At 41.3% G+C, this 13050-nt stretch overlaps 1 protein-coding gene across 1 annotated transcript in view; it reads left to right on the forward strand.

Annotated features, from left to right (window-relative positions):
- The window catches only part of LOC131029533 (uncharacterized), a 95475-nt gene that overhangs the window by 12184 nt on the left and 70241 nt on the right, over positions 1 to 13050 (forward strand). The window contains exon 2 of the mRNA XM_057960043.2: positions 262 to 675. Coding sequence (XP_057816026.1) covers positions 262 to 675 — 414 coding nt within the window. The remainder of the gene's footprint in view (positions 1 to 261; positions 676 to 13050) is intronic.

Raw genomic sequence — 13050 nt, forward strand, 5'->3', positions numbered from 1 at the left:
CAAAAGGCATAATAATTGATACTTAAAGCTTGATTACCAGATTAAATTTCATTGCAAAATTCAAAATTTGGTCATGTGTATTCTCAATGAGTTTCTGGTATGTTGATAAAAAGGAATTTTTCCATTGGCATGCACTTTGCTTATCTTTCAGTTTTAATATGTCCAACAGATGTAAGTAATTTTATTTCTCATGTTACTTTTTAGCCCAGGAATGCCAAACCTTGGTAATATTACTGAGATACAATGGTGCATGCATTATAGGAACCTGTAATAAAGCCAGTATGGAGTACATTTGTAAGCAGTGTCAGTGGCAGTTGGAAGGGTGTTGGAGCAGTATTTTCTCCAGTGACTGCTGAAATGGAGCCTATTTCATTGGGAGAAAGAAATGAATATCTCTATGATTGCTATATTCTCTCCAAAGTTGAAGCAGTTAGTTCCCCTTCTCAGGAAAGCAAACAGATAATTCACAGAAAAACAAATTGGGTTGTTATGAATCCCTTTGGAGAACAAGGGCAACGAGAGGTCACCATCCAAGATGATCAAAGAGGGAAAACATTCACACCTAGTATTGAAGAGAAGCAGAATTTGCCTTTATATGAAACAACAGTTCTGCCCTCAAGCGATGTTATGGAGGAGGAATTTATGCACCTGGAGCCAGGTCTTGTTTTTTTTGAGGTTGATTCTCTTTGCACACATCTAATTTTTTTCTAGATTTTTTTTCTGGCTTTATGTATTTAGGTTTTTTAATGCATTATTTGAGGAATATAAACATTTACTCCCTGGCTAATGGGGAAGACTACCATACTTACAAAGTATCATAAGAGATTTTTTACCATGGTTATGCATTTAGATATCTTCTTCAATCATTACATGGCTTACACGTCTCTTTTGCAAATAATTTAAAATTTTAAACAAGGGGTTGGAATTTCACTATAATCTTTCTTCAAGGATATTCAAACATTATCACTTTACTAATTTACCATAGATTTACTAATGAACATCTATAGATTTACTAGCGAACATCGCTTAATTTGTAGTATGTTATAACAGTATTTATTCTTTATTATTGGCTGTGTTTCACCATTCTATCTACTAACAGCCATCTTGTCCTATCCTTTAGCACATCATCGTTTCATTTCCATCTGCATATATATTTTTCATTTTTCTTTAAATATTTAGCTTGCAAATGATACAAAGTTGCATTATCACATGAACTCTGGGACTGATTTTTTCTCACATCTTTCATTGTTGTCACTTGATAACTTTCACCTGCACCATTCCTGGTTACCTTACACTTTACAGATTGCAATATAATTTATTATTATCAGTTTGACATATCACAATTCACTTCTCTATTACTTGATAGTGTTATAAGTTTATAACGTAGATAAGCTATATAGTTGAACAATGCAGGGCCTTGAGCTGGAATTTTATGAAAGTAAATGGTTGGAGAGCAAAGGAAAGTGTTTGCTTTATGTTATTATATTGTTCCTTCATCCCTTTAAATCAAATGATATTGGGGGTCTCTGCAGAGGATGTATAAAAGTTAAGTTTTGAACATTTCTAACCATCATTATGTGCTGTCATCTGTCATAAATCCAACCTCTCCCATGTTTGAAGCTTCTCTCTGCTAGAGTCAGCAAACTTGAAATCAGAGCTTACAAAATAGATTATATGTATTTACATCTGTGTAAGGTACAGTTAAAGGTCATTTTATAGGTCGCATATTTGCTAGCATGCCACTTGGATGTATGAGTTCCTCCTTGTGGGAAGCAAGGGGAGCTTTTTCACGTTATTTCATGGATATTTGTGCCCACACCTACAAATATCCGTAAAATGAACTTCAAATTTTGTTTCCTTGGTGCTAAACCTAATGTTCAAGTTCAGGGATAAGGTGGACCTTGTGATCTATCTTACATGTATGCAATGTGAAATTCACCCTGATAGTTGAGCAACTCAGTATTGAGTCTTGATAGCCATATCAAACAATTTGTTGAAACTTGCAGCTGACCGAAAGAGTTCACTCAGCTTGCCAACTTGCCTTTAAGCTTGGTCTTACTTTTGATAGACTACCCCAATTGTTCAAAGTTCCCAAGTTGAGAGATTTTAGAAGTATATGCCATAGACTACAATTTGTAGAAAAGGCTTAAGCTTTTAGATACTTATTTATAGGGGAAAACATGTCATAAGAATGTGGTTTGTTTATAAAATTCAGGATGAAGCTTTCACCTCATGTAATCTATAATGAATCCATTGCTCCATTATATAGGGTCACACTGTGGCACCTTAACACTGTAATAACCCTCCCTGGGTCATTACCTGAGATTTTAAAAACAAAAAATAGTACCACATGCAACCCTTACTAATTTGTAACATCAACATTCATTAACACAAATACACTAACATCATTGTTATTCTCAATCATAAAGGGCTACATGCTCTTTTTTTTAATATTATGACTTTAAGATTAATGATTAAGCCATGCAAATCATTATAATACAACCTGTTGATGTGTTTTTTATGACACCTCAAACATAGAATAAAATAATAAGTATTCTATCCTCTCTTGAACATGGAAACCTTATATGCTAAAAATGTGATAAAATAAGATAACCCCAAGGTTTCTTTAGTCAGGTCTTGACAATGCAATGGATAGAGCATAATGATGTGATATGCTGGTATCACAATAGGACTTACATTTATGAATCATAGCTGGAACTTGGAAACCAACTAACTTACTCAAACAAAGAAATATCAAAAGGGGAAAGGGTTTAGAGAATCTATGCTAATCCTAAGGACAATGATAATAATTATTAATGATTGATGCTTTGATAGATGGATTCCATAATCAAACCTTTCTTCGCCATGAGGAAACAAGTGCACAAAACTGATGCAATCTCCAAAGGAAACAAAGGATTTTCATATTGTAAATACCCAATGCTGGTGCAATCCAAATGAACATCCACAATCGAACTAGTGCTAAATTAGGTTTAGACTAACCATACTCTGGTATTTGCCATCAACAAATTCCAAATGGTATGAACCAGAATTCCATGAAATATCATCACATTTCTCCATTACAATCAATGAATTTAAACCAACTTTGAAGAAGTAGAAACCATGCAACATGTAGAAACAACACATAAAGATCCACCATATCTACAATGAAAATAATATGTTTATTCTAACATAGCCTTGGAAACAATCTTTGTCTTCTCCTACTCTTCTTGCTAACTATCAACTATTCTTTGATTATTAACTATTAACCTTTACAAATGTAAAGGCCAAGCCTCATATACACTTTGAATTACAAAGAAGGGCCAGGATTGATTTGGAATCAATGGCCAAGATTTATCAATAAAACCCTAATTAGGGTTAGTTACAACTAACTCCTCATTGACCAACGAGTTCATTACATATTTACTAAGTTGCCAGTTCGGGTTCAGGCACTGGTTTGAGTTCGAGAACCCGGTTTGCCAGTTCGGCAAAATTTTGAAAAGGGGTTTGGGTTCATTTTGAGTTTGTGTATATATATATATATTTATATATATAATTTTATGCAGCCTAGAAGCATGAATTAAGATTAGAATGTCACATAGCATGACATAAACAACAAAACCACCATAGCATTGTATACATCAAGTTCAATATCAAAATAATAATATCGAGTTCTCATACAATAATCTGATTTAGGCAAGTAAATGCAAATGATGTTCTCATATAATTGAAGAAGATGCATGGCATGTTCTGATCGATAGCAATTTATCAGTTATTTATATATTATCATCTTAGGCATCTGCTAGCATGCCAATGCAATTGATCATGAAGTATGAGTTTGCTTGAGTTTGGGCTCTTGGCGAACATTGAGTTTCTTATTCAAGCTTGATAGAATGCACTATTTGACCTTTTGCGATTTGAATGCCTAGTTGCAACTGTACAAAATGGAACCAAGTTTTGGGGAAAAGTTGTTGCAACAAATTTAAGAATGACTGCATAGTTGAAATATGATGACATGTTGGAAACCTTGTGCAGAAAGATTGGAACAAACGTCAACTGCTTGGATGATCTAAGCAGGATCATTGGGTATAAATACGAGTTCCTTGTACAAAGTGACACTAGATTTTATTTTGCTAAAATTGACCATAGGTGCCCTCTAATCTCTTATGTTTTCTGGTGTCAAGCTCCTAGTCTAAGTCTAGTTTTTTGTGTCTTCTCTATTTGCAAATACTAAAATCTAAAGACACTACTTTCAAACATCCGAAGACAGTGCTTGCAATTGCTTGCAATTTTGCAAACATCTGAAGATCTTGCTTGCAATTTTGCAAACATCTGAAGACACTGCTTGCAAACAGAAATCCTCTCCATGATCCTGTTGTGACCTTTCGCACATTGCCCATTGCAAATGGGGACCCTCATTTTTTTTTTCTGCTTCCTAGGATAGTTGATGGGTCTTTTAGATATTAGCCTTTTACTTGTAAGACTGGAGCTGATCAAGTCAAGTCTCTCTCTTTAGGATGAAGTGAGGTGCAACACCTCCTCTGCCCTACAAACCCTCTGATTTGTCTTTCCCAGTGCAACCAGTGGATGCCCAAGCCCGTTCGCTTCCCTTCCACTTCTTTCCTTCCACATCTCTATGCCTTCACCACATTCTCTTATTCCTCCATCTCCCCTTTCATTTTCATTTCCTCTCACTTATCCATCTTTCCTTCTTACCATTCTATTCTAACATTCACTCCCATCCCCTTTCACTACTTGTCATCACCACCTAACATCCATCTCCCTTCTCCCTTCCTTCCATCTTTTCTTCCATATTCCTCATACCTTCATCCGTCATATCCCTTATGCCTCCCTCTCCACCTCACCTTCCTAACATTTCATCCCTATACCCTTACATCTCACCCCACTTCCTACCTTTCCACCTCCATCCTAACCCACACCTACTTCCTACCTTCCACTCCCATCTCTTTCTATTTCCTAACCTCCCTTCCCTAAACTTCATACCCTTCATTCCCTACACTTTCTAATCTATATCTCACATCTCTTAACCTACCCATCCACACTTCATACCCTTTACCCCTTTAGCCCCCTAAGCTTACCTATCCCAACCCACCTTCCTTCCCTTAACCTAACCCCATCCCATCCTAGTCTACACCCCTTACCCTTTCACTACCCCTTATACCTCCCACATCCTAAATCTACCTTACCCCACGGTATGTCCTACCCTTTCCTACATCCCCCACATCCATATCCCTTATGTCTCCCTTTCCCCAATTTCCTCTACTTCCCTTCCTTTGGCACCTTTCCTTACCACTCTTCACTTCCACATCCCAAAACACCTCACATTCCTCTCCCTCTCTACCATGTCATTGCTTGGGCCCCACTAAACTCTAAGATGGAAGAAAAGTTTTAAGGTATTTAAAAATAAATAAAAATAAGCATCCACCTCACCATTCCCTTTGACCTCTAATTATGGCACATGCCTAACCCCCTTAAATCCACGATGAGACACGAGGCAAGAGGTGGCAGTATTGAATAAGGAAGCTGGCCTTTAAGTAAAGACGTGTCACTTAAATGGAGATTTAAATCCAAATAAAGCAAAATAAAGGCAAATTCAAAATCGGATCATAAAAGAGCAGACTGCAATTTCAGTTACAGCTGAAAAGAAAGGGTCCAAACAATGAAGGTGCAGATTCAAATTAGACTCAAAATGTGAATTTCCAGCACAAAGAATGAGCTGTGTGCAAAAGCAATCACTTTCCTCTGTCAATCTTAAGTAATGACAAGCAGAGATAGGTGCATATTTATTACAAAGCAGAATCAGATTTAGAACAAGACATTGCAGGAGATCAAGTTTCCAGCAAATTGATAGCAGAATTAGGATAATTCAAGGGTGAATTTGTTTAGGAGTGCAAATCTTGGGTTCCTGAATACAAATGAAGGTGAAATTGCCGATTGGGCAAATGGAGCTCTAAAGACCAGAATCTCAGTGCAAACGAACCTCAAAAGGCCGCCCAAGTTGATTACAAATACAAATGAATCATCAAATGCTGCCTGGGTTGAAGTAAACAAGTTCAAGGTTTGCACTTTGTGCAAATGATACTCCAAGTGCTGCCACCTTAAAGCCAAATTTGGGCAATTTTAAATGAGTGAGAGGGTTTCAAATCACCAACTTTGTGCAAATGAGGACAAAATCACTAATTGGCAATGAGAAAATTGATGCTAGAGAAGATAAGTGATATGTTTGTCAATTTCTGTCTTGTGCAAACAAAGCTTAAGAGTCCGATGTGTCTTAGTAGGTGAAGGCAAGTAAAATTCAATCTTTCAAATCACCTTATGCAAATGGAGCTCCAATTACTGATTTGGAAGTAAGTATTTTGTACATGCAAAGATAAGAATGTCTTTTCACAAATGACCCTGTGCGAATGAAGTCTTTAAAGCCGCCAACATCAGATTTGAATTCGACAAAGTGAAGAACTATGAATGAGCACAAGAATGCCGATCCACCTTGATGAAGCAAAGTGATCAAAACTTGATTGCACAAGACAACTTACTACAAATGAAGCCCTTGAGGCTGAAATCTAATACAAATGGAGGATTGAATGCCGACTTGCTGGAAGCATAGTTATACGAATGAAAGGAGAAATGCCACCAGCATGCAAACAAAGGTCTAATTGCCGCCATGCAAATGAATGTTAGAAGACCGAATTCCTAATACAAACGATCAAGAAAAGGCCGCCCAAAGCAAAGTCAATACAAATGAGAGGGCAAATACTGATTAAGTGATACAAATGAGCAAGAAAATGCTGACCCCTTTAATCAGGCAAGTAATAACATAAAGTCGGTCATCTTGTATGAAGCGCCCAGCAAGAAGAACAAAGATATGATGTTTTATTTAAGAAATACAAGTCGGCCTAATGAGGATAACATGAAAAGAGGCAATTCTTAAACATTCAACGCCTATATAAAGAGAGTGTTTCAAATTCATTTCAAACATCATCATTCAAAACAATTTCCAATTCTGATCTGCACTTTAAGACACAGCAAATTGTATCATAAGGCAGCGATTTTGTGAATCATATCATTGATCAAATTCTGATCTGCACAGTGATCTAAGACAAGCGCTTCTAGCTGGGCCTCAAAACACGGGCCGAGGATCAAATCATTGCTATGACAAGTCAGCAAATTTAAGGATAACCTGTCCTTAATCAAAGTAAATCAGCGCTTTAAGAAAATACACCCATACTTGGACAATGAGCAAATATGACTTAAGAAGTTTGAGAGCTCCATTGACATAGATAGGACACAGCTATTGGCATGTGATTTGATTCAATACAATTTGCAATAGGCTTTACTGTTTAATGACCAAAACAATCATTTAAAGTTTGAATTAAGGATTCGAGGCAGCCTAAGAGTCTTATTGCAAACATTAAATAAGGTCATTCTTGTGATGAGTTAGCGCGTCCTAGACTAGAACAAGGCGTTCTAGGCTAGAGCGAGGTCTGTCCAAGACAAGAACAAGTTCTGTTCTAGGCTAGAACAAGGTCTGTCCAAGACAAGAACAAGGCCTGTTCTAGGCTAGAACGAGGTCCATCCAAGACAAGAATGAGGTCCGTCCAAGACAATAAAAAGGTCTGTTCTAGGCTAGAACGAGGTCCATCCAAGACAAGAACAAGGTCCGTTCTAAGCTAGAACTAGATCTATCCAAGACAAGAACGAGGTCCGTCCAAGGCAAGGACAAGGTGTTAAACTTGTGTGAATGTTGTCATTGATGTCAAACTGTGTGATCCGGTTAGGACTGGATGTAGCATGTTGAACAATAGTGGAAGATAGGTATGTATGTGATGTTGAGCAGTAGTGGAAGATAGGTGTGTATGTGATATTGAGCAGCGAAGTATGTATGGATTATAAGAGTAATTCCTGGAAGATCCTTTGCTCTGGAATCTAGTGTTTTGCTAGTCATGGTTGAGTTTTTGCTTTTGTATCAAGTGTTGGTATTAGTTGTGACAGTGGAATTGCTATTTGGATGTTTGTATTGCAATATGATCTATGGATTCTATGCTCTAGAATCTGTGGCATTCATATCTTGGAGATTGAAGCAGTCACCGGTGAGAAGGGACCTCAAAGAGATCAATCCGGATCGGCCAACAAGAGTAAACACAATGGAAACACAAAGATATGATGGAGGCAATGTAGAACATATAGTTTTATTTCATGAAATTTGATTACATCCAACCTGTAACAACCGGGTTACAACATATCGGCACACGGGCCAGGTAGAATAGGTCACACCAAGACCTTGAATCAAAAGATCTATCTTCTATGTATAGTCTAGCTATCTGATTCTCTGATTGATTCTGCTTCCCCCTATTCTAAAGCATTATTACAAATATATATATATCGATCCAAAGGATCCAGTCGGCCCAAAAGGGATTAAAACCCGAAGAACAAGACCTAATATGAAAATAACCAAGGTCAGCCTCCGCCAAGAGATTCCTCTGGAAAATCCAAAGGATGCAACGTAGAAGGTCGGCCACACGCCAAGGAACATCGAGATCAACGTTCAAGGCTCTGCAAGCTTCGGAATGGGTTTAGGTAGATCACCAGAATAGGTCTTAGGCAACCGGTAACAAGAAACTGTCATGGAAACTGGTAGCGATATCTTGCCCGAAAGTGATCCAAATGCAATGTGGGCTCAGAGAAAGAAAGATGATCAAGTCTTCAAGTAGAATCCAACTCCACAGGATCCGATGAGCCAAAACTAGGACACACAGGAAGGAAAACTGAAACTGCAAACAGAAAACAAAACAAAAGGAAAATGTTTTTGGTTGATGCAAAATTGCTATGACCCGGGGATGCTTTTGCATTAGAGATGGAATTTGTTATGCTTGGAATTTGTGTCTATGGGTCTGTGTCTATGGGTTTGGTAGACCTTTTTTGTTGTTGCTTCGACAATTGAAGCATGTGTTTTGGTAAGTAAAAGAAAGCGTGTACAAGATTAGTGAAGGCCGACTTGGTTACCTATTTTGGTCAAGGCATGTTTGAGTAGCGTGTTGATCCGAGTGATGCATTATTGTGTAAACCTTTTGTGCTTGGCCAACATATTGTCTTACTGGTGGTGCATATATATATATATATATACATGTATATGATGATTCATGACATAGGTGTGAGTAGTACTGTGTGATGTGGTATGTATGTGTAAGAGCGAAGGTGCGTGAGCATAAAGTGCGAGTGCACTTATAGTGATGTAGACAAATTGAAGACAATGTTGTAGTAATCCCTTATTGGATCTGCTGCAAGTAGTTGTGTTGACAGGTTGGAGAAAGTGTTACAGAGATCCCTGTTTGCCACATATGGGTAAACGATTAAATGTAGAAAGTAAATGCACAGAACATAATGGAAATATATTAAATAACCAGTCTCTGTATTAATTCAACAGTCCATGTACATCAAGTGCTTATAACATTACACCCAGATACGACTATCATGATGATACTAAGAAGGAATGGTATGCAATATATAATACCCGGAGGGGTACGACCAACTGTCGCGTCCAACTGCCCTTCGGGACGACTAACTAATTGACTGCTGTAACTCACTATTACCGACGACAACATAAACATAATATGACAACATAACATAATGATTATTCCCGGCAACATCATCCCCCCAAGAAAAGAAGTCGTCTTCGGACGACTTAATACAAAATAGAGATGACATTAAACAGAACCAAGGTAGAGAACTGTTGACACCAGTCGAGCCCGAAACTTATACACCTACTGCGTCCTCGCCTAAAAAACCCTTTTCTGCTACCATCCGATGCTCAAGTGCGGATGTCACCATTATTGCTTCCGCAAGGAGTTCTTTTTTTTCCCTTGACATCACAGTCCTCCGATGCCTAAACCAAACTTGTCTGCAAAACACGCTTTTTAGTCTCAGCCTCCACCAACTGCTACTTAAATGATACTGTCTCCCTAGCCAATTTGTCCTCAATAGCCATCCACGCTCGGCATCCAACTCTTGGGTACGCTGAGCGAAGTTTCACGCTAGTACTACCTCCAACTTGGTGGTCAGCTCCTCTTGAGCCCTTCGTGCATCCACCAAGGCAACCTCTCGTCCAGCCGAGACATACTCCGAGTTCCTCAAGCGTACCATTCCTACTTGGAGGCGGCCACAACCTTCTGGCACAAAGGCTAGGAGACGCCTCAAATCCTCCATCACACTCCCCAAAGGCTGATAACTGAACTGAATAACTCTCTGGTGTTGTACGACTTTGCGTTCTTGCAATGCCTTCCTTCAAACTCTGCTTGTTCGCAACCTCCAAATTCGTCTCCCTCTATGCCTTATGGCTTCCCCACCAATGCTTAGCTTCAGGCTTCTTTCTCACAGTACGGAACAACCCCAACACTTACTGTGCCTTCTCTGATGCCCTTCGCCCAACTCAAAAAGTGTATTGTAGCTCAAAAATAAATTGGGGGTTTGGGGCAGCGCCCCAGCGGGGTCGAGGGGAAACGCCCCTCGCAGGGTCCGGGGCAGCGCCCGTCGCCAACACCAATTTACAACCCTCAGAACCACATGAAAGGCCATGGCGCGCATCATTTCTGTGATATTTTAAGATGTCAAAACCCTTCTTCACCACTCTAATATTTTCAGCGTCCTGGCTCCAGATGTCATCGAATGATTTTTCAATCTGGTCGTTGTCGTTTTTTTTTTTCCTGTAATGTCCTCGATGGCACCCCGACCATACAACCTCCCCGTACGGTCAACAACAACACTGATACCTCTAATCGTACGACCACCTTCCCGTGCGGTCAACACCCCTCCACCGTACGGATCACCCCATACATAATACATGACCAACCGTCTACCATACACACCGTACGGGCCTCCTTCTGCACGCCGAATGCTTAACTACCTCCTCGATGGTTGCGTATGCCTTCCATGTGCTTGCGCGCTGCGTTGTTGGGCGGAGTGCGTGTTTGTGCGTTTGGGGCTGCTACGTGTTTTATTTCTTGCGTGGGCGATGGTATCTACCGCACGGTGGTCCACCGTTGGTGGTTTCCACTGCACGGTGGTCTCATCGTCGGTGTTGCCACCGCACGGTGGTTCCATCGTCGGTGTTGCCACCGCACGGTGGTTCCATCGTCGGTGTTCCCACCGCCGGTGTCGCCACCGCACTGTGGTCCCACCGTCGGTGTTGCCACCGCACAGTGGTTCCACCGTCGATGGTCCCACCGCCGGTGTCGCCACCGCATGGTGGTCCTACATACGGTGATTCCACCATGGTTTTCTTTTTTTTTTCAAGTGTCCAGATTCGGCTCGGGTTTTGTGCCTCTAGGATCGCCCTTTCTCAGTTTGCCTCGCCTGAGAGTCTTCCGCTTTGGTCCTGTGCCTCTCGAGTCGCCTGCCCGGCCTCTCAGGTCCCCTTCCATCCTATCGGGTTCCCCTCCGGACTCTCGGGTGTCCTTCTGGCCTCTCGGGTCCCCTGCGCGCTTCTCGTGGTAGGGTTTCAATTTGGACCCGTTGGTGGCAAGTCTATTTTCAATGGCCATCCGAAGACCTGGAACCACAAATTCTACAGGGACCATGGTCTCCTTCCCGTACATAAGAAGAAGAAGAATAATAAAGATTTTGAAGGCTGCAGCCTTCCACACAGGGTTCCAATCGTTGCTGACATGAATGATCTTCGGATTATCTACGTCACCGAGGTTTGGGGCGTCTCCCTTCCAATATTCTTTGTATTCCGGCAGGTAAACCTCCTCTGTTGCTTGCTCTGGTTCCTCTACTTCGAGCCTGTAGCTCTGGAACATTTTGTAATCCTCCATCTGCCAGTGGAAGAGCCCGTTCAATGACCTCGTCTCATCCTCGAAGCACTCTCCTAGTTTGAGAATCCCTTCGTCGTTGGGCTCCTTGCAGCCCCGTCCTTCATTCCTCAGGTCGCCTTCTCCTTCACCCTTTGATTCCGAAGATGATGCCAGTTCCTCACTAACCAACTCTGTCCCAAGGTCTATGATAAACTTCCTTCCTCCATTCTCCATAGACAGAGTGTTCTTCCAATTGTGGGTGGCCTTGGCTGCCACCAGCCACCCTCTCCCTAAGATCGCATCATACCCTTTTTTCTTTAGTGTGATTACCACGAAGTCCAGTATGAAGGGTTGCGTCCCGATGGTAACTTGCTGGCCCATTAGTGTCCCGATGGGTTTGATTCCATGCTGATTTGCTCCCAACAGATTGAATGTAGATGGCCACATCGTCGGCTTCCCCAGCTTCCGCCAGGTTTCTTCTGGAAGAACATTCACTCCTGATCCACCATTGACGATGGTATCGGTTAGAATGGTGCCAAGGATACCCATCTCCACAATGGCCGGGTTCCTTCCAGTGTTAACTGCCAACAGCATGGGGTCTATTGTAGACCCCCCAGGAACATCTGTGCGGTGGTTGGTATTGGTGCGTGGTTGGGAGAGATTATTCAGCAACACCGTTCGTAATTGAGGCATCGTCTGGAGGAGGTCGTGTACCTTCACAGGCACCTCCAGTTTTAATTTTAAAATTTGATTTAGTATAGCATCCTCCGCCTCCGTTTGGCTGGAAGTACCTGTCGTACCCTTCACCTTCGCCCTTTCTCGTATCTCTTTCTCAATTTCTTCCCGCGCTTCTCGTACCCTTCGCTTCTCCATCTCCGGGTCTGGGCACATTGCGTGTCTGGCTTGGGCGCGGGTTACGGCCAACACTTCCTCTTCTTTGGTTTCCTCGACATTGAGCAAGTTGACGTCGGACTTCGGGCAGGTGGCGTCTTCGTGGTCTCCCGGTCCGCACCATTTGCACAAATATTGCGTGGCCTCTCCCTTCGGGTAGTCTCGGGCGAAGTGCCCCCACTGGTTGCACGCTCTGCATTGTACCATCGGTCGACCTTTGGAGTTGTATTGGATCCGGCTCCTTGTATTGTTATTGTTGTTTCGTCCTCCCCACCGGTTATCTCGGTAGCCTCCCGATGTTGCATTGTTGTTCACCTGGGAGCTGCCGGTACTGCCCGATGTAGTTGGTTGTTCC

Source organism: Cryptomeria japonica, chromosome 10, assembly GCF_030272615.1.
Source record: "Cryptomeria japonica chromosome 10, Sugi_1.0, whole genome shotgun sequence".
NCBI classification, from domain to species: Eukaryota; Viridiplantae; Streptophyta; class Pinopsida; order Cupressales; family Cupressaceae; genus Cryptomeria; species Cryptomeria japonica.